General features: G+C 32.1%; 1 protein-coding gene and 1 long non-coding RNA gene across 3 annotated transcripts in view; one reads left to right on the top strand and one right to left on the bottom strand.

Annotated features, from left to right (window-relative positions):
• The window catches only part of LOC142329741 (acetylcholinesterase-like), a 243,270-nt gene that overhangs the window by 154,593 nt on the left and 64,853 nt on the right, over window positions 1-23,824 (bottom strand). For both annotated transcript variants that reach the window (XM_075374488.1, XM_075374487.1), the window contains exon 2: window positions 5,748-6,319. In XM_075374488.1, the coding sequence (XP_075230603.1) occupies window positions 5,748-6,230 (483 nt within the window). In that variant the 5' untranslated portion in view covers window positions 6,231-6,319. The remainder of the gene's footprint in view (window positions 1-5,747; window positions 6,320-23,824) is intronic.
• LOC142329742 (uncharacterized) overlaps window positions 1-23,824 on the top strand; it is a 217,034-nt gene that overhangs the window by 88,499 nt on the left and 104,711 nt on the right. The window lies entirely within an intron of this gene.

A 23,824-nucleotide genomic window follows, 5' to 3' on the forward strand; every position in this document is an offset into this window, starting at 1 on the left:
TAAGTATGTGTGTTCGGTATTGTCCTGTGTAAATCATTTTATATCTCAAGAACTATTGAACCGATTTTTTCCAAACTTGGTCATTTTATTTTTATATATTACCACCAAGTTGCCATCAAATTTTCAACTTGAAAGGTCAAGTGTATGAGGCTGTAGAGCAAGATCACCCTTAGTATCTCATGATTTCGCCAAATTAAGGTCAACAAATAATTAAGGTTAACAAATAAGGAATATTTGTTAACAATTAAAAAATATTTACAAGAAAAAAATTTTTTTTGTAAAATTGCACCCCTACCACAAAAATGCTCTTGTAGTCGTCTTCTATATTGCGACGTCATACACCTATGACGTCACCAGCGTTATACCGCTCACCAGCGGTATAATTAAATAAATGAATAATATTTAAAGTGCAAAAAAAGTAACTCGGTCTGGCTGGATCTCGAACTCGATTGCCCGGTTGACTTGGTATCTGGTGCGTTAAACCTCGTGGCTATACCAGCCTGCTGATTGTACAAGCGAAATTTGTTCTGTGTAAGTCGTGAAATTACATTAGTTTAGTTAGTTCCGACCATCGCCGCTAGTACCGCCACACACGCGCGAATTAATTACTGTATGAGCGAGCGCTTTAGTTAAAATCATTGATTTAAATAAACGAAAAAATATTACATTTAAGTAAAATGATAAATATTTTAAATTAAGTTTTGTGTGTATATGTGTATGTAAGTCACGCATCAGAAATAAGCCACAGATGTAGGACTTTTCCAAGCCGTGTTCCACGAAAGTTGACTTTAATCGCGGCTCATTCCGGCTTTAGCCACGTAACGGGAAAGTCCGTAAACTACGTTGCCAGCTTTTTTGTCTTATTTTTGTCTTTTTTTTTGACGGTATTATACCGGAATAATTGATAACTTGTTATTAAATGAACAAGAATAGTTTATCGTAATCTAACTAACGTCTAAGAATGTTTAAATATAAAATATTTACAAAGGCACTTCCTTTTCTGTCTGATCGATAATTATTTTTTTTAGGTTTTATTCATTTCATATAAAAATATATTACGCGGTTGAAATAAGCTAGTATGAAACTTGCAAGCTATACCTTAATATCTATCACTTCTTTCATTTTTCATTCTTATTTTTATCTTTATTTACAGTTCGTTCTTTTTTTTAAAGAAGCAATAATAAATTGTAGATAGATAGATTTTAAAAGAAATTTAGAGTCGTATAATTAAAACACAAGAAAAGGAATAAGTTGATCTGTGGAATTAGCAGGCCCATAGAACCACATTATTTAGATCTAAGCCATCTTCAGCAGGGCTGATGTTCAAAATTTTTTTAAATCATAAATATTAGTATTTTCAACCCTTTTCTAGTTATATTCCATTTTTAGACCAACGTATTCTTCCATGAAGCAGAGTAGACGAACTATTTTTAACATCCTTCCGCAGAAATTATTTTTACATTTAAATCTCTCGGCTCATTATGATAAACACAATTTGTAAACATATAATTCACGTTTAGAATTTAAAAATATATTCGATTTGAAAAATATAATTTATTATGACCTGATTTTATACAGCTTTCAATTACAATAGTTGTTTACAAATCAAATTTCATTTGTTTTTCGATTTTTTTTATTAAATAAAATTGATCAACATATTTAATTTAAAATTATTTAAATTTTAAATAGAATTGATAAAAATATAATCGATCACAAACCTGTAGAAGTCCAGGATCCTTTTTGAATCTTTAATCTGGTATTAACTGGTATTTTTAGTTTATTTTGCTTTATATTCGATATTATTGTCAACAGTATTATTTTATTTATAGTAAACTGCAGTATTGCATTTATTTTTATAATTTTATTAAAGTTAAAACAATCTTGGAATAAACTGTTAAAAAGGTTTTCCGTTTAAAGAGACTGAACTATGAGCCTTCTATAGTCCGTATCGATTTATAAAGTCAATGTCGTTATTTTTTATTAACGTTGTCACCCTTATAAAATAGTTATAAATATAAAAAGAAATCGAATGTTACTAAATAATGGAGCATAACAGATGCTATTTTATTTTACAATATATTTCTTTTTTCTTTTATTCATTGGACATTTTTAAATCTATATTATTGAAGTATTAACATATACATTATAATTACAGTTAAATAAATATTACATATTACCATATTACTTGTTACATATTTATTTTTGTTCATCACCGATGAGTTTTAAACTTAATAAATAAATGGCTTCATAATATTGGTAAAAATTGAAATATTTTTCAAAATCTCAAATTATGTTTCTACTTTTTTTTTGTCTTCAGTCATTTGACTGAAGACTACTTTTCTGTCTTAAGTCATTTGGCTGGTTTGATGCAGCTGTCCTAGATTCCCTATCTAGTGCTAGTCGTTTCATTTCGGTATACTCCCTACATCCTACATCCCTAACAATTTGTTTTACATACTCCAAACATTGCCTGCTTGCACAATTTTTTCCTTCTACCTGTTTCCCCAGTATTAAAGCGACTATTCCAGGATGCCTTAATATGTGACCTATAAGTCTGTCTCTTCTTTTAACTATATTTTTCCAAATGCTTCTTTCTTCATCTATTTGCCGGAATACCTCTTCATTTGTCACTTTATCCACCCATCTGATTTTTAACATTCTCCTACAGCACCGCATTTCAAAAGCTTCTAATCTTTTCTTCTCAGATACTTCGATTGTCCAAGTTTCACTTCCATATAAAGCGACACTCCAAACATACACTTTCAAAAATCTAAAATAACTGGAGGCATCGGGCATCGATCCCGGTACCTCTCGCATGCCAAGCGAACGCTCTACCATCTGAGCTACGCCCCTTTATGAATCATGAGACCTCCTCTATGAATCATGAGACCATGCCGATGGTGAGGGGGCTTGAGTGCTCAGGGATCCAGAGTAGCTGGACCGAAGGTGCAACCATATCGGAGAGGTATTTGTTGAGAGCCAGACTAAAGAATGATTCCTGAAAGAGGGCAGCAGCTCTTTCAGTAGTTGTTAAGGGCGTGAGTCACTATGACTTAAACGGCCATATCAACATCACTCAGTCCTCTGAGTACTGCTCAGCTGAAAGCAATGGAAAACTACTGCTGTTTTTTTTCCAAGAAAATGTAGCTCTCTGCATTTTCATTTAACATAAATGGAGGTGCCTTCCTTGGTAAAATATTCCGGAGGTAAAATAGTCCCCCGTTCGGATCTCCGGGTGGGGACTAGTTTAAGGAAGGGGTCACCAGAAAACTAAAAAATAACTTTCTACGAGTCGGAGCGTGGAATGTTAGAAGCTTAAAATTTTTTCTACTAACTTACAAATATTTATGAACATTTCATAACTAAATTTTGTTTTCAAAAAAAATTATAAAAAGCTAAAAAAATAACGTTTCCCCTATTCCCCTATTTTTAACTACTTTTTTTACTAAATTTACACCCGTATAAAACATTTTCCTTAAAGCATTCCCTATCAACTATCTAATAACTAATATCTTATACTTTTCCTCTTTCAATACTAACGTTTTCAAGTTATTGGCTGTTTTCCGGCAAGTAACTGCTGCATTGTCAGAAGATTTTTATTTTAAAAACTAAAAAAAAGCTTTTGTGTCGGTTTTGATAAGATGAAGGAGCATCACGTTTCACATGCAAAAATATTACTTTAATCATTTCACGCAGGGGTAATGTGTGGAAATATTTTTAAGTCCCCTATAATATTATTTCAGTATAGGTCTTCTTACCCTGATATCGTTATCCTTTTCCCCCTAAGGGATGGAAAAATCGATGATTTATATAAGAGTGTCTTTTTAGGGTTGTTTTCGATATGTAATAAAATAATCATGTTCTTATTATGTAACCAAAAAGGTACAATTAATTGTTTTCTTTACTTATAATTTTTTTTTCATCATTCATTTTACTGGTTTGGTGCTGCTCTCTAATCCTTTCGTTCGTTTTCTATCTTGGAACATTTACTATATATTACTTTCTCCACTTTATGCCCTAGTTATCTTGATGAATCTTTTCTCTTCCCATACAACTTTTATCTTGTAAAATGACTTCTAATATGAGCTAATGAAGATGGATACACATGATAACCCTTAATAACTAATCATTCAAAAGCCTTGGAACTTTCCCATTTTTTTTTTTTAAATCGTGTTCATTATTAGCTTATCAATTATTCTATTTTCCAAAATGTATTTTTTGGATTTCACACCACATCTCAGAGCAGGTTAAATCGTGTATTCAATGTAATCAGTAATTAAATTTATTGTAAACCCCATAAATCGGAAACTTCGTCTCTGAAACGGTAGCTTATAAAGTGCATGAATTCCCATATTTTTTATTCAAAGATAACGAAAAGGTTAGGTGATAAAAAAGATAATAGAATTACAGAAGGATTATTATAAGACAAACCTTCCTACCAAATGACATTCATTTTTAATAAAGATTCCTATAGATAAGACAGTTACACCGCTTAAGAAGTTTAAAGTCATTGGAACTCAAATGTTGTCAGAAGAAGTACATTATGGAAAAATATTTTTAATTTAACTCATAATCATAATTAACTTCACAGATTACGTCCTCGATTTGTTCTGAATCTACTACTCTTTCTGTTTAGCCTCCAGAACCACCGTAAGGTATTACTTCAGACGGTGAATGAGAATAGTAATCAAATCCATATAAAATTAACTGCCTTTACTAGGATTTGAAGCTTAGAATTCTCGACTTTGAAATCAGCTGATTTGCGATGACGAGTTTACCACTAGACCAACCGGATGGGTTGGCGTGTTCCGAATCGGTCGTTTCCATCTGTCTAAATACATCTTGTTTACCGTAGGTTATATTCGTTTTGGAACCGTGGTTCAATCATGCGATTGTACCCTCATCTCTTGATATATATATAAATCAATCTCTCTAATGATCTAGTAAATATTCAAATTCGCTGTAATATTCTCATTTCTAATACTATTTAATCGGTTCAATCACTTCAGACTTCTTAACAAGCAAATCACACCTACCAGAATTCGACTATGATCTCGGGATTTAATTACCCGGCTTACTTGCACATAATAAAATAGCAATTGTGATTGCTTTCTAGATTTTACCTGGCTTTCTGTGCTATTAGTTTAATTCTTGGATTTTCCCATAAAAATTAAATAATTTAATTGAAGGTTAAATAATACAAATGTTAAAATTCCGTTATCGTATCACCAAGTATAATATATATATACACTCTTTTTCTTCGATCTTTCTTATAATTATTCCGTTTTGTGTACTTAAAATAGCATCGATAAAAAGAACAGGTAAATAAAATTTAACTAACATATAAAAATACTAATACATCATACTCTTGTTCACGAAAAAAGAGTTTAAATTAATTTTCGAAATCAGAGTAATATTTTTTCGTATAAAAATCATCCTCTTACTATTTCAATAATGTACCATTAGGAAATGTTTGATTAAACTATACTAGTTTCCTAAATTCAAGTACTTCATTTTATATTTTAATAATATATATATAAAATTACAAATTTCTTAAAACGACTCTACTTAAAGGAATTAAAATCAATTCCAGAATTCTGTGCGGAAAAGATAATGAATCTATAACAGCACAAAACAGTGAAAACAATTTATATCTTATCGTTAAATAAATGAAATTTCATTAAAATATGAAACCGGTTAAAGTATAAGTATCAAAAATATTTACGTTAGTATTCGGCTTTACTTACCTTAGGTCTGGGAACATTTTCCTCTATGCTAGCCCTGTGTCTGATTCGAAGTCTTTGAGGCACCCATATATTTAGGTAAAGACAATCTTCTGATATGTTTGTATTAGGATTCCACATTTCTTCACCTTCAAAACCTGGAAAATACTCGTACCTTTCTTGGTAACAACTGTTCGGTAACGTCGTAGCATCGAGTACACCGTGCCATGGATCGACCGGTACAGGTTTACGGAATCTTAATGGTCCGACCGGAGGTTTAGCGAACGGTATACCAGTAAATACGTGCACTTCACGTCCTAATACTGTTTTAGATAGTCCGCGTACAAGACCGCTCTTAGTCTCGACTATTAATGGATCACTATGATGCCTATTATTATTTTCTTCTTCTTGAGCGAATGCCCGGGACCTGCCCTCACACTCAACCATCAACCCCATCAACCCTCCCGCTATCAAAACTATAGTCCACAGTCCCTTCTTCTTCCACATAATCTTCTTTTATTGTTTAAATCTGCGTACACTTACACCGCTTCGGATGACATAAGGCTTTCTACTGCCTGCAGCAATGCCGAGTCAACCTGCAAAAAAAAAAAAAAATTAAATAAATAAAAAAATATATAAAATAAATTAAAATTTATTCTCTACATATTAGAAAGAACAATTAATGAATTAAATGAAGGTAATGGGGCTGGAATTTAAAAAAAGGTTTTAAGAGTGAAGGCTTTTTAAAGTAATAGGTAAATTGATTGCAAATTTATGAATACTTAGACATCCTTCTTGCATACGAATCCGATTCGTTGAGCGCCAAACGGTACAATAAGAAACTATTACTCGTCAAAGTCTGGAAAGCGTAAACTTTCCTTTCTGTATGTAAGTGTGCAGTAGTTCTATTTGAAGTGTGTGAAATAGTGTTGCCCTTGCTTACAGTGTAAAGAGTATTGTTTTGTGAGAGGGCGTCGTAGTTAGCAGGGTGCCGGTCTCTTTGTTGCACTCGTATTGTTAATTTTGTGATCTTTATTTCCACATTTTATAAACAATATTTATACAAAACCTTCTAAAAAAAATCCTTATCCTTCTCTCCTACTTTTCATTTCTATTAAAATAAATAAAAAATCCAAGTATAAAATATAAAAATAGTAAGTAGCGTGGAGAAAAATTTAACCAACGAAAAATATAGTTAAGGTGGATAATAATAAAAGGAAACGGTGGATAATAATAATGTTCATCATGTAGCGCGCTCACGCTCGTGCGTGCACGTATTTGTGTTGATATTCCATGTGCATCCCTGCTGATCGGGCAATCCATCCCCACTGTGAACTTTTTAAATTTCGGCTAGTATAAATTACTTGTCTGGGTATGTATGATTGAGTGTTTTCCAAACGCCCATTAGGCGGCCAAGTTTAGATAAGGTCGGTGAAACTAGAGGAAGACGTACGAACACTGTCTTGAGATGGGTTATGATTTATAAAACAGAAAAGCGACTGAGATGAGAATTCTAAATAAGTATTTGGACCGACTAGAAATTATATAACGAATTTTTCTTATTTAAAGAATAATAATAAATTTTGTATAACTACTTTCTTAAGAATGATAGTAATAAGGTTGGTCGTTGGAATATAAAATGCTGAAGAGAGAGATTTACTGAAGAAGCTCATAAAAAGAACAAGAATATTACTCTAGATATTAAAGTTAATAAAAACGGTTATAAAAGGAAATATAGAGTTAAGCAGATAAATATTTTAATATGTGAATCAGATAATAATGAAATAGATAAATGAATGTAAGGTTTAGTACGTAAATTAAGATTATAATACCAGTAAAAGCTGTAATAATAATAATATTTAAAAAAATTAACAAATAAAAATTATTAAACTTAACACGAATTCAACTGTACCTTTGAAGTACTTTGTGCTAAGGTATCACGAAATATAATAAAAGACACCTCAAATATACATATATTATTGGTGTTCTTTTAATGTAGGTTCTTTTTTGATATATATATTTTTGTGATATTTGTCAATAATTTCTTTCAATCTAGTAAGCCTTTGTGATAAGGTTGAACGCTTTACTACCTTTGATAACATCTAATTTAGAGATTAAAAATATTTTTACTGTATGATGTTAAAACAAAAACCTTTTGTTACAATCCTTTACTAAATTTTGTCATTATATTTATCTAAACGGTTAATATATAACTACCTATATGAATATATTTTTTATACTGGAAAGAAAAAAAGACTTGCGTTAAAAATGTTTCACCGTTTCAATATGGTGGCCGTTTTGATGGTTTGCGGTAAAAACCTAATTATGTTCCCTGCCAACTTCAACTTTACTGTGGTCTAAATATTTGTCAAATCGAATTGGAGACTACTTGCAGTTTTTGAAATTAATGTTTTTATAAAAAAAGTATATTTATATAAAATATATATACACTTCAGAGCAACAGGTTGTTGCTGTGAAGAAATTACAATACACTTGTAGTTTTTAACGGGATTTTCTAGCCTCAAATGGCAGAAAGAACTTTAAAAATACTACTTCAATTATAAACTTAAAATGATTTAATTTATGTCTATTTTTAATTTTGTTTAATTTTACAGTATCGTTTCCGAAAATATCTCACCGAAGATTATTAAATAAAATCATTTTAAATTACCTATATATATAAATAAAAGGCTTAATATTTTAGCAAATTACATGCATTTTGATAAAACTTATATTTATGGAGATATAACGGATTGAAAAATAAACATGGCCGCCATTTTGTAATTTGCAAAGGTATTTAAATCCTGATTTTTTTCTTATTTTAAAGCTTTATTACAAAGATGCATATAAAATATTAATATGATTCCTCTATCGGAACTTGAGATATAATTTTTTATAAAAAAAATAACAAAATGGCGAACAGTGGGAGAACGAAGGAGAAATTGCCATTTTTCCTAAGGATATTTTTTGTTTAGTTTTACAAGTAGAATCTGAAAAAAGTATAGCCAGCCCACCATTTTAGAAACAATCTGTATATTTAATAATTATAACCAGCTTAAACATTTATTAAGTCGCTTCAAAAGAGGGCGGTTTGATTTTGTTGCGTACGAAATTAATTTGAGATCGTCTAGAAGAAATTTTTATTAAACCAAATTCACAGAAATACTATCATTATCATTTTGGGAATACTATCCGATGAATTTTATATAAAAATGTAAGTCTTTTTGAATATAATTTTTTCGAAATATTCATATTTTATCAGATAAATAAGCATTCCAACACCAAGACACAAATTGGCGCTGCTTGAAAATCATTATAGCTATTTGGGGATAAGTTATAGTATTTAAAAAAACTATTGACAAGTCTGGAATTTTGAATTAGTTGGAAAAGTCCGTAAAGAGTTTACTGTTAAGTAAATTTCCTGATAAAATGAATAATTTTACAACTTGAAATTTACAAAAATATAATATATTCTATTATTGGTAATAAACAAACGAGCCTTCAGTAAGAAATATAATTTGTTTACATCAAAAATTAATTTAAATGTCAGGAAAAGATTTTTGAAAGTGTATGTTTGGAGTGTCGCTTTATATGGAAGTGAAACTTGGACGATCAGAGTATCTGAGAAGAAAAGATTAGAAGCTTTTGAAATGCGGTGCTATAGGAAAATGTTAAAAATCAGATGGGTGGATATTCAGATGGGTATTGCGGCAAATAGATGAAGAAAGAAGCATTTGGAAAAATATAGTTAAAAGAAGAGACAGACTTATAGGCCACATACTAAGGCATCCTGGAATAGTCGCTTTAATATTGGAAGGACAGGTAGAAGGAAAAAATTGTGTAGGCAGGCCACGTTTGGAATATGTAAAACAAATTGTTAGGGATGTAGGATGTAGAGGGTATACTGAAATGAAACGATTGGCACTAGATAGGGAATCTTGGAGAGCTGCATCAAACCAGTCAAATGAATGAAGACAAAAAAAAAATTGCTAATATATATATTATGTGTTAACCTATTTTTTTATTCACTTACTTTTTGTAATTTGCTTATATTTTAGTATGAGGTTAATGATCTGTTAACCATATTCCGTAATAAAATTTGTGGAAAAATAGAATAAAAACGTTTTCTTTTTTTTTTTGTTAAAAATTGGTTGACTCAGATAAAAGAAGAAAGAAAATCTTTAAAGAATTCGGCCGGAAAGATTGTTCTATATTTTTTATGTATATAGTTTGTACAAAACCCTTTTATGTTTTTATTGATTTCTGTTTCACTGTAAATTTTTAATTTGTTTTGTCTATTTATTCATGGGTTTATTGAAAAAAAATTGTCAGTTTTGGTAGAAAGTGCTTTTGACAGTTATTTGTCATATATGACATGATTTTAACATGTCATTCATCACGTAAGTTTGTATAAATTTACAATATAAATCGTTTGACAAATAAATGAGTAAGTGAAAATAAATTTACAATCAGTTTTGATACTTTACCTCCGTTCCGGTTTGTCCATTTTATCAATTATTTTGCGATCTATCAACAATTTTCGTAGTTTCAATTTTTAAAGCTATAAAATCTATAATAAATTTTTACGTACCACTATTACAAATACTGCCCCACCTTTCACAGTTAAAATGATTTTTTTTTTTTTTAATTCGTACTTATTGTGAATTCTATAGGAAATATCAACAAAAAAATATCACTTAATCTTTGTGTTTTCTTAGAATATTTTTTCAGTTATAGCGTAATACTATATTTACTATTACAAGGCAGAAATTATGGTAATGATGACAAAAATTAACTTTTTCTTGTTTTTTTTTTCTATTCAGATGTTCATGGGAGGCAAAAAAGGGATTAAATTATGTTCGTTCGTTTGCATGTGTAATTCTAGGTATGTGTGTATGAGCGCGCGCGTGCGTGGGCTCTCGTTTACTTCAGTTAATACTGGTGATTTGCCGATCCAAAAATCTTAAAATCTCCCATCATTATGTTAAAGTTTCGAGTCATTGTTCTTAAAGAGATGAAGTGATAAAGGTGGTGAGATGTCATTTGTCTTTTTCATTTGCCGATAATTTTTATTTTTTTATTGTTAGAATCTTTTATAATTCTGAATAGACACTCCTTCTCTTTTTAGATTTTATTTTATGTTGCATCAAATAAAAATTTTAGAAATTTCGTGCACTTTTCAACAACGAAAAAATGTTTAAAAAAAATCCGTCTATAAAGAATGAAAATTCTTTCCTTTGTTTGCAATGACTTAAAATTTGTCTTTAACACCTCGATTCTCAGTTAAAAATTTCGTTTTAAGTCATCGGTATAGTGTATGTAATTATTTTTATAATTAAAATTGTTGACTTTTCGTTAATTTTAGAATTTTCTCTTTTTTCAAAAATACATACACTTAAAATTTCACGGGTATTGCTAGAGTAATAATATAATATTGTGATTTTTTTTTTATTGCTGAAATAATTAAGGTTGGCCTGTCCTCACCGTCAGAAATTTTGGTATTAAATAATAATAATAATAATTAATAAATAAATAAATAATAATAATAATAACAAAAGGGTAAATATAAAAACGAGTCAAATGACGAAACACCATATCTCACTCATTCCATAGTGGATTATAAAATTTATATTATTCATTAATCAATATTTTCAGTTCGAGTTTAACATTTTTTCTGCCATTAAAAAGTTTTTTTTAAAAATAGGAATCTCATTTTCCGCTTGTTTTACGTCTTACTTCAGTCAACATTATTATTCTAGTGGAAATCTTGATACACATTTAAAAGAATGTTGTATTCTGAGTTAAAGAATTTAGTTATTTAATTAGTAAAATTACCAAAAGGATGGACAGAGTAATTCAGTTCTTAAAAGCAGATTGAAATAACAGAGGGAAACCTTTATTCATCAAAGTTCTAGTATTAAATATAGATTTAAGAATTAGAAATAAATTTTTGGAGATAATTAATTGGGCTGTAACACTTTATGATAGTGAAACATGGTCAACAGTAAAGCTAAAAAGGAAAACAAAAGAGGTCTTTGAAATTTGGTGTTACAAGAAATCTGTGTAACAGGAGGATTTTGAAAATTAGATAGATACATATTTGAAATGAAGAGAGAAATTTGTAATCGGATCTTACAAAGAGAGGAAACAGTTTGTTGGGCCGTTTATTTAAATCATCTAGTAATAGTACTTTGGTGAAAGAGGGACCAATATTAGTTTACTGGCATTTTTTCCGTCCCCACCCCATTCGGTCGCTCTAAATCATGAGCCCGAATGTCCATACCACGAAAGGCTGCTGTGCCTCGAAACAGTGTAATTGACCAATATCCTAATAGCTCCTAGAGCTAACTTAATTGAGTGAACGGTATAAGTACGGTCTATTCCACCAGTTTTTTGCATCCAGTCGTTCACATATCACATATTTTCTATATTTTTTAAAATGTACAGGCGCAGCCCATTTTATACTAAAATATATGTCATTTATAATTGAATTTATTTCGTCAACTTATATTTAATTGAAAGACAGAAAATTGCAGCTACACCTAGGTCGCTGTATGCCAGCAAGCCACCTATACTATATCTTTCCACCACTTACAGCCGCATGGAGCTATTGATCGGTGGCCGATCGTTACTCAAGTGTAGCTTCTTCCAAAAACGCGGAAAGAGTTTTCCCTTAAATAAACTACTGATACCGGTTGAGCAACGCAACTGCATCAAGGAACTCCCACACGTCCGACAGTGCGTCTCACGCCACACTGACTCGCCGCGTATAAGTGGAAAATTTTCCTCTTGAACTGTAAGTTCCAGGGTGGACCGAGCTCTGGCCCCCCAAAAGCGAGGCAGTCGTCCATCATATCTACATTAGACTGGACCCTCCCCGCAGACACATAACTCATCAGCTGCCAGGGAACCTGTACAGATATTGTTTTAGATTTGCATGGTTGGTGAGCACCTGGGACCCCGTTGCCCTTAAAAATGAACTCGAGGCGTACATTCCCCCAAGTTTTGCATAAAATTATATAAAGACCCTTAGTCGTGGTGTTCCATCAAGCTGCCATGCTTTCATCGCAAGGCTCTGAAGCCCTTTCGATCGCAGGCGGGAGATGATAACTGTTCGAAATTTAGATCTGATGCGTTGTAATCGCCCTTCCGCTGCGGTACACGCCCGGCTCGAAACTATACTCCAAATACCTCGGTCTCCCGACCTCTTCGCAACTTCCACGTGGCTGCCAGAACTTTCACCACTAAATCGATTGGGAGAGCCTTTCACAATACGGTAATAGCCTTGTAGGAGATTATTTTAAAAACACCTGGGCATACACTGAGGCTTTTCACTGGGCACTCATTAAATTTAGTGCTCGATTTCTTTCCAACCTATACATCGATACGGGTGCAAATAAGTGGTGATACTTTCGAAGAATCCTTAGTTCACTTAGTACAATTGACGGCCCGACAGCCGTTAGTCCTTCCCAGCCATTCTCCTAAGTTTGGCTTTGAGGGACCAGTGAAAAATAAAGCTTGTACAAATAGCAGTGATTGGAATATATGAAACAGATAATCGAAAATATAGATCTGAAGGCTAAAAGATTAGCAGATTAGCATAGAACAGAAAGGGATAGAAATTAGCGTAAAACCAATCAAATGACTGATGGTTCATAAAAAAATGTTTTCTATATCGGTAACCTTGAGCTTCAAATCCTGACAACGGTTAACGTGCATGTCATTAATTACTATCTCCTTGAATGTTTGTATCGTTATCGTTAAAGTAATTATTATTAAATTGTACATTCCAGCTTGTAAATTAAAACAATCATTTAAGTAAGTAAAATTAAAATTCTATAATGAAGACTGCATACCGTTTAATTTGTTTATAAATTACATATCAAAATGTAACCCAATGAAAATTACATTCCATCTATTTTAAAACGACATGCAAAATTTGACGTTTTCTTTTTATGCAAAGTTGATTTGTATAATTACAGTAGTAATTCGAAAATGAATCTAAGAGTGAGCTATTTAATTATATAACATTAATAATACAGTAAATAGTTTGAGAATGTGTTTATATATATATATATATATATATATATATATATATATATATATATATATATATATATAGTGTAGTAAAGTGATTTTAGTATTTTTGTTAACTAGAGTACTAGGTTAGTATACGTGTGCTTGTGCTGGATTAATTTATTTCGTTTCGAATCACGCTAACTTCGCATTAGTAATAGAACGAATTGCTGGAATCAGTTCAAATGTAAGTGATCCTTTTCACGTACAATTCTATTATACTATATTTTAGAAAAACAGAGGATCCCGATAGAGTTGTAACAATAAATAATTTTAAACAACAGTGTATTTATTATTATTATGTATCTAAATTAAAACAGAATACATATTCGTATAATTTTATTAATTATTTTTATGAGTGTTGATCTGTCATTTTTTAATTAATTTTTTTATGATTAATTCACTATATAAACTTCGAATGAGGATATGAAATGGAAATTTGGTAACGTATGAAAAATGCTATGACTGACCGGGATTTGCACCCAGGACCACCGGATAAAAGGCCAAGATGCTACCACTTCGTCACGGTTATCAAGAAGTGGTATTAGATAATTTAGACAAACGGAATCCACAATTTTTTTTTATTATTGAGAATTTAGATTTCACTGGTGTTAATGAGAAAAGAAATAAACATAAATGAATAAAGGTCAGTTTTGAGCAAGAGCGTGGGTGAATTAGAATAAATTCTATTAGGAAATGTAATTTTTAATATAATTCAATAAACCGTTACTTGTTGAAATTTAAAAATTTTAGATTTCAATGTATATTAAATTAACATACATATTTTTAATACGTATATACGTGTATTAAATTAATGTTTTCACTATTAATCTAATAGTGAACACATATTTTTTTTGGGGGAGGGGAAAGTAGAAATTCAAAAGTATAAATAAAATTCAGAGATTGTTTGAATGATTAATTTATAGTATAACCCTGTTAGGATTTTACATGAATAATGAAAGTTTACCCGGAATGAGAACAGCATATAACCGATCAGTCATTTACTGCTTTCTCTAAAATACATAAATATCATTTAAGGATAAGTATAAGCTACCCTAATACCTGACCCATTTCTGAATTATCTAATGGTGTTTTTTTAACCATGCCTCCCGGAACCATAACCTAATTAAGCATGAAGCGGTTCCGGGAGGTACCTTCGCCTCTAGCCGCCAGATGAGGGAAATGCCAGGCCAGGCTGTGCCGTTCCCGTCCTCCATCACCCAGCAACCTCTCCTTTGTGCATCGCTTCTAACGGAAACACCCCCAGACGGACGGCCCCGATGGGCTCAATATTTCAGCTCAGGGGCTCAAGAGTCCCCGCACTTCATCATCACCACCCACCCGTGCAAGCACGAGCAAACGGCAGCTCCGTACGAAGGTGTCCCTCACCCCCTCGCTTCCCGATGGTCCCTACCTCGAGATGCCCAGTTACAGCAGCGTCGTTCCTCGTTCCACCGCGGGCCCTGGAATGTCACGTGCTCCGGTGTGTCTAAGTTCCGACAGTAGGGCTAGAAGAGGTCTTCAGCTCTTCTTCGTCCACACAAATGAATGAAAGACCCCATGGTCGGTCAGGAATTGTGTTAGCCATAATCCCAGTTCTCCAAACTCCCTCCCAGCCCAAGGCACAATGTGCCTGATCAAACGATGCGTCCACCTCTCTTTCGTGGACGCATCCCACCTAGCTTGCCAATCCCTGTAGATAGTTGCGTTGGCATCGTCCTTAGACATACTCTGATAAAGTTGCGCACCAGCTGTTGAAGTGGCGGCATCCCAGTCACCACCAACACCGCCTCAGTCGACACCAATATATATGCCGATGCCACCTTAAGAGCCATACAGCGCTGAACTCCATGCAAAAGTCCTTTGTTACGCCCTACCACTATGGCTTTCTTCCACATTGGGGCGCCGTAGAGTAGGATCGTTATCACCACATGTGCGTACCTCTTCGACGTACGGGGTCCTCCAACGTTCGATCATAACTTAAACAAGTTCTTCATAGTTTGGTCAGCTCTAATGGTGTTTGGAATTATCTTACTGAACTATAAATTATTCAGCCAAACCATCTCTTAGTTTATAAAACTCAGAGATGGTTTGGCTATGGTTTGGTCAGGCATTAGGGTAGCTTGTGCCTATCCTTAGATGATATCTATATATTTTAGAGAAAGCAGTAAATCTTTAATCGGTTATATGCAGTTCTCATTCCGGGTAAAATTTCTTCATTCATGTGAAATCCTGAAAGGGTTGCAGGTCCTACAAAAGGTTTTAGGAGAAACGTATGTTAACTGGCTTTGATAGAACCTTGAAAATACCCTCAACGTGAGATTGCTTATCTTGTGTTGTGATTCCAACTCGGAAGATCGTCATTTTCCAGTAACTAGACGATCCCTTTTCTAATCATTGATCTTTTTTTAATCTCTGATTCTAAGGTATCACAGTATCCACTAATCCATTCATTGATGTAAAAATCGGTACTGTATTCCTCTGGAAAGGGGTGTTAAAGTACTTATACGAAAGTTTGTTTTTTGAATGGTGCTTACACTAAGTTACCACTCGAAATTCTCATGAGATAAAACCAGAACCTAGTAATTTCTTTAAAAAAACCACAATACAATTATCATATCACACTTCTTGCAAAATTTTAATGAGAAGGAAAGAAAACCATGAAATCAATTGGTATGTTCGATTGTCGAATTGTTTCTACGATATTTTTTGAAAGGTTTATCAAATCTTAATGAAATTTTTTGCAGCATCGTTTCATTACTATTTTCATTACGTTAAAAAAGTAATCCAAATTTATGCAGGATTTGATGAGATCCAAATAAGTAGTACCCATGATTACTTAAAATATTTAATTTTTAAAATTTTCTTTAACAAAATTCATTCTAATATTTAGAATGGAATCTAAATTATTAAAAACAATATACATCATTTGATCCAGAATACCACGGGATAAATAATGATGCTTAAATTTTATGCTGTAAATAAGCTACATTCAAAAATTTCTCATACATAACCTATTTCTGATAATGTAATGTTTTTTCTTATCATTTGTCTATTTTCGTTTTTTAAAGAAAAAATTATTTCCATATGTGGTAAGATTTCTAACTGTACTTTTATTTATTATTGAATGTTAATTAGGTTTAAGAAGCCGTTCTACCCATAAGATTCAACTTATGTATATTCATAAACTTCTAACTATTCTTTTATCCCGTTTTTGTCTTTCAAGACACAGAATCTCACTCACCAAAATCAAAATCTTTATCAAGAATAATAATTACTTTAAGGAAGAGACAGCGAGCGAGAGAGAGAGAGAGAGAGAGAGAGAGAGAGAGAGAGAGAGAGTGTGTGTTAGTGTGTGTACGTGTTTGTGAAAAGAAAATGAAACGAAAAAATGAAAAAGAGAATGATTAACTGATTGTTAGCTGAATTTTGACATAGTTAAGATGCCAAAATATTCTCTTGTATTTAAACAATATATAATACAAATGCAATTTATCATTTAAATTTTAAAAAAAGTAAAAAATTAAAAATTACAGCTATTAATAGATATAACAAAAAAAAAAAAATACATACACTTATATTAAGAAAAACATAGTAACAAATGTAACTTCAATATAAGTTCAAAAAGTTGTTATAAGAAAACCAGAAGGAAGATACTAAGAGATTAAAAAACATGACTGCCAAAAAAAAAAAAAAAAAAAAAAAAAAAAAAAAAAACACTGCTTAGAAACGTTTTTCCCCCTTCCCCCGAATCGGATTTCACAATGAAGCAACACAATCCGGGGCGTGTCCTTTTATAAGCCGGCTGGATCTTATCTACTAATGCCTGCCTCTAACTCCCAGAGTAGGGTTACCAGGGCCGACTATGTCGTTCCTCTTCCCCCACCCAAAGAGCCGGGACTCGGGCTATATGCCTTTTTGCCTCAAACGAGATAACCTAAAGGAGCATTCTCGCCGTGACTACGGTCTTTTCTAAAAGAGGACGAGAGAGTCCTCGTGCCTCATCACTGCTACCCATCTGTGCATGCACAAACGAATAGCAGCTCAGCAGGGAGCTGTCCCTCATTCCCTCGTTGCCTTAACGAGAATCCTAACCTCGTTACGATCCTAAACCTCGTAATCCTAACTAGGATTCCCTCGTTGTTACCCTTCTGTTGAAGGACCCGTGTGATAAAATCAGATATAGACGGAATTGTATCTCATTCGCCAACATACGGCCCACGATACTCTCCACTGTAAGTAGCCCAGTCATCAACTCATATTGCAAGCGCTCCCTGCCACAGGTCCGACAGGCATACATGACATGCTCCGGATTGTCGAGCTCCCCGCAGGATAAACAAAAGGGGTCATCAGCCTGCTTTCGTGCATTCAAATATACCCGGTACACGCCGTGGCCTGTTCTTTAATATATGTACGTGTATATATAGCCTGTGTATATTTATATACACAGTATATATTTGTATAGCCTGTGACACTTTTGGTAACATTAGAATTCCAACGCAGGGTCATACATCTAAATCGGTTCAGCTGTTAAGGTGCTACGGTGGAACAATCATACAATCTGCCCTTTTTTGGCAGTCCTGTAAAAATGTTTTTTCTGTATTCTGTACAACAAAAAAGCTGACAACACAGTTATTTTTGATGCACGGCTTACACACACAACTTAAATTAAAATGTTTAATATTTTTTTTAAATATAATATTTTTTCGTTTATTTAATTCAATGATTCCAATTAAAGCGCACGTGCATACTCTTTAATTCACATGGGTGTGGTGGTATTCGGGCGACATTCGGCACTAAGTAATTTCGCAACTTGCATAGAACAGATTTCGCTTGTAAGGTCGGCAGACTGGAGTAGCTGCATAACTTAACGCACCAGGTATCGAGTCGATCTAGTTTGATATCCGGCCAGACCGAGTTACTTTTTACACTTTAAATATTATTCATTTATTTAATTCTACCGCTCACCTGTGACATCACGACATAGCAGACGACTGCAACAGCATATTTTGCGGTGGGAGTGCGATTTTTCAAACATTTTTTTGTGGAAAATATTGTTATTTTTTATTCGTTAACAAATGTGCCTAAGAAAAATATAACCTTAATTAGGCGAAATATCGAAATACTGAGGGCGACCTTGCTCTACAGCCTCGTCCCTCTGATCTTTTATGTTGAAAATTTAATGGCATCAATATCTCAAATATAGAAATAATCTGACCAAGTTTGGTCAAAATCAGTTCAGTATTTCTTTAGATAAAAGGTGATTTAGAAACCAACAACGAATACACGTACATAAGAACATTAACATCCGGTTAAGTTTCATCCGGTTTTTTGGTTTCCTTAGGTGTTAAAATGTCAAGATCAGGGTGAATACCAAATATTCCCAAACTGGACTAATTACAATGCTTTATTTTCTAGAGGAGTAGCTCTGCTACAGCGCTAACTGTAAGGGAAATAAAAATTGAATTATATTTAATAAATACACCTTGATAATTTTTCGCATCAATCATGAGCTCTTATATTATTTCTTCTTTTAGGAAAGTTTTACAACTGCTGTTCCCAATAATACCTTCTTAAACAATATATCTTGCAAATTTGATCGATAATTTTGGATGATGTAGAATGAAAAGATTTATTATAAAATTTATCCTGCATTTAGGAATTTCCTAAATAAAGAAGGAACTCATGAATAGGAAATAAATCTGAATATTTAACTAATTTCATCTTTTAAGTAGTTATTTAGGTTATTTACAGTCGACAAATGATTATTTTTCGGCTCTAGACATTCTATCCACTGTCACTTTTCTTTTTCCTGTTTAGCCTCAATTATCTGAAATTACCTTTCAGATAATACTTCAGAGGATGATATGTATGAGTGTAAATGAAGTGTAGTCTTGTGCAGTCTCAGTTCGACCATTCCTGAGTTGTGTGGTATGAAGTGTAAATGAAGTGTTATGTATGAGTGTAAATGAAGTGTAGTTTTGTGCAGTCTCAGTTCGACCGTTCCTGAGATGTGTGGTTAATTGAAACCCTACCACCAAAGAACACCGGTATCCGCGATATATCCACTGTCCTACCTTCAACTAATTTAACTTCTGATATTCAATAGAAATATACTGGTCAATAGTACGCTAATATCTAGTAAATATTTTTAGTTTGCTGTCTAATTTGTATTCGTCGACAACTCCGAACAATAGTAACAGCGTACTGGAGGTAAGAAATAGCAATGAACCACCAAAATTCTCTTCAGTTAACTTGAAAGATTTTCGGAAAATTTTATAAGATACTTAATTACCTTTTCCAAACAAAGGTCAACATATTCCAACATAAGTCAAATTTTCCATAATATTTTAATCGTAAAAAAATAGTAAAACTTAAACTTACAATTATTTAATATGAATGCATTTAAATTTAAAATTAAAATTAAATTAAAAAATATATTAAAAAATAATTTTTTTGTTGATAAACAATAAAAAAAAGTTACTGTTCTTAGTTATATCACAAATGACAGTTAATTAATATTAATTTTGTGAATTGATTTAAAAACATTTTGTAATCGTTGTAGTTAATTATCTCTTAATTCGTAAATTTGATAATTCTAGCAGATATATTCAGAATAGATAAATGTTAAAAAATAGATTCTGCATACATCAGAGCGATCCCTTCAGTAATGAGTAAGATGAAACGGGATTTGCAAAATTATATATAAATGTGATTTTTCTTTTTAAGATGGTAAATACAGAATTATTTATTTTATTTCTTTAAAATATATAAATTAACATTTTTCAAATCTCTTATGATATCCATATTTATTTATGAAGTACGGATAGAACGATAAAATGGTAGAGAATTAGAATTTATACAAAAATGAGTTTCCTGAGATTTTTAACGCTTCACAAATTTCAGAAATTTATGTAAATCAGTCTTAATACATTGATGGCATAAAATAATTTTATATTGTAACCGTAGTTTTTAAATAAGATTGATAAATATGCCCAGCTAAGAAATTAATCAGTTCTTTTAAACTTTTCCGTGCTGATTGAGATGTACAGTAAATCTTTACTAAGTTCTTTGATGAAAAGCCAACTGAATCTAGAATATATTTATGCGAGAAGAAAAATGATAAGTATTGTTTGTTTTAATAAATTAAGATTTATATGAGAGTGAATGATTAAGTTTCTCTCTTTTTAGAAGTCTTATAATGGTTTATTTAATATGTTATTACATGTAACACAATAACTGAAATTTTTAATTAAAATTATAATTAAATAATTCATTCGAATTCACTACTCTTATAGATAGATTTTTTAAAAGATTGGCTCTGATTTTTGTTTTATAAGATAGCGTTGATTAAAATATTGTGGTCTGAAGTGGCCACTTGTTTATTTTATTTGCGTTATAAAATCACTTGTTTCCAGTCAATAAAACACAGAGAATATTCTATTAGTGAGCAGTAAAATCCACTCTTAAAACTGTCGTATAAACGTTTTTATTACAATTTACTGCTTTTCGCAGGAAATTTTCCAGTTTGTAAGATTTATATAAGCTCAAATATCAATATAAAATGTATAAAATGAAACTGTATATAAATCACTTTTTTATTGTTTTTATTAAATATAGTTTCTTCTAATATTATCTTTTATTTCATAGATATTATTTAGACGTAAATGAGCGAAAGAACTGTTTTCGGCAAGTTTTTCTATTTCTCAATGTTTTGAAAACTCTTGGGTCTAAAATAATACTAAAAACTTGGTTTTAGTATTCTGAATGTATGCTTGTGAATGGTCCATATGTACATGAATATATTATACGTGGTTTTTATTTCAAGAGCAGTTTAACGTGTAAAAATATTAGAATTTTATGCGGCAGTTTACGAGGAGCGACAATAAAATAATGAGACTGATTTTTCTTTGCAAGATGTGGCAAACCTGCAGCTTGCGTAGGCACACCAGCTTTGACCTTGGTCTATAAGCTACTTCTAGTCCAAGCGGCACATTGATGCGACTGCTCAGTCGTGAGTTGTGCTGTAATAAGTGAACACGTGTTTGTGTCTCTCGTCACAGAAATTAACCGCAAAATATTGCGCAAGGGTATACCATTTCTTTTTGCGTTAAATCGGGTGAAAACCCGACGACAACTTATGGTAAGCTTCAGAAGGTTTTTGGAGAAGAGGTTATATCAAGAGCTCAAGTTTTTCGGTGGCATAAAACTTTTAGTGAAGGCGGAACGAATGTTGAAAATGAAGACCGCAGTGGACGACATCACGGACAGATGTCAACTTGACCAGGGTGCGTTAAATCGTACGATCTGATCAAAGATTATCCGTGAAAATGATTGGAGAAGAACTCAACATCGATCAAGAAACGGTTCGTCTAATATTAACTGAAGATCTTGGTATGAGAAAGATTTGTGCAAAAATGGTTCCCAAAAATCTCACACAACAACAGCGAGAAATACGGAAAAATATGGCAGCCGATCTGTTACAGCAAACGGAAATCAATCCAGATTTGTTGAGCCATGTTGTCACTGGTGATTAAGGTTGGTTTTTTCAATACGATCCAGAGACAAAACGCCAAAGTTCGCAATGGGGTGCTCAAAGGGATCAGCCAGACCAAAAAAAGCTCGCATGTCAAAGTTAAAAGTGAAATGCATGCTTGTGTGCTTCTTCGATTCCAAGGGAATTGTTCATAAAGAGTGGGTGCCTCCTGGACAAACAGTTAACCGATATTTCTACAAAGAAATTTTAGAAAGACTTCGTAAACGAGTTCTTCGTGTCCGTGCTAACATCGCTGATAATTGGATTCTGCATCACGATAATGCGCCATCCCATACTGCTCTATCAGTACACCAATTTTTAATCTCAAAACAAATTTCAGTACTATCACAGCCAACTTATTCACCAGATATCGCTCCATGCGACTTTTTTCTATTTCCAAGAGTCAAAATGGCGTTCAAGGGACACCATTTTCAAACAACACAAGATGTCTAAAAAGCTGTGACGAGGGTCTTGGAGGATATTACAGAAGATGAGTTCCAGAAATATTATAATCAATGGCAGAAGCGCTGGAATAAGTGTGTGCAATCAGAGGGGAACTACTTTGAAGGAGATAACACTAAACATAACTAAAACGGTAAGCAACATTTTTTTTTTCACATCAGTCTCATTACTTTATTGTCGCACCTCGTATATAATTATTACAAAAATAATTGATTGGATAAAATAACAGATTGAATGTTGACGGATATTACTGCATTTCGAAATAAATGAATCTCACACACTCATATCGTTTAGTTAAAAGGTAAAAAAATTAAAAATATAAAAAATAAATAAATTAGAATTAGGAAGTAATACTTTTTTATAACAAATTATATGACGATTAAAATTATTACTTAACTTGAATTGATACTAATTTACAAAACTAGAATTAACAAGAAATTAAAAAATATTTAATCGAATTGAACATAAAATGGAGGACATGAAAACAGACACAAAATTACAACATCAATTTTCTGCCATAACTCGCTATTTCTTAACCATTTTTAAAAAATAAAATTTCATTTTGTTCAAAATAAAATACTATTTTAGCAAAAACATAAATTATGATAAACCTAATATTTACGGAGGTATAACGAATTTAAAAATAAACATGGCCCGCATTTTGTAATTTTCGAAGGTATTTAAGTCCTGATTTTTTGATAATTTTACAATTTTATTACTAAGACACTTAACCAAATATTAATGTTATACGTGTATCCGAACTTGAGATATACATTTTTATGTAAAAATTATTAAATTGGTGGTGACGGGGAGAACGAAGGAGAAATTACTAGTTTTCCAAAGTATATTTTTTGTTTAGTTTTACAAGTAGAATCCGAAAAAGTATAGTCAGCCCACCATTTTAGAAACATTCTATATATATATATATATATATAATGTACGCACATATATATATGTGCGTTGTTTTATGCGCAAACAACGTAGAACAATGATGACAGTGAGTATCATATTTACACGTGGTTCTCTA

Source organism: Lycorma delicatula, chromosome 9, assembly GCF_047948215.1.
Source record: "Lycorma delicatula isolate Av1 chromosome 9, ASM4794821v1, whole genome shotgun sequence".
Lineage (NCBI taxonomy): Eukaryota > Metazoa > Arthropoda > Insecta > Hemiptera > Fulgoridae > Lycorma > Lycorma delicatula.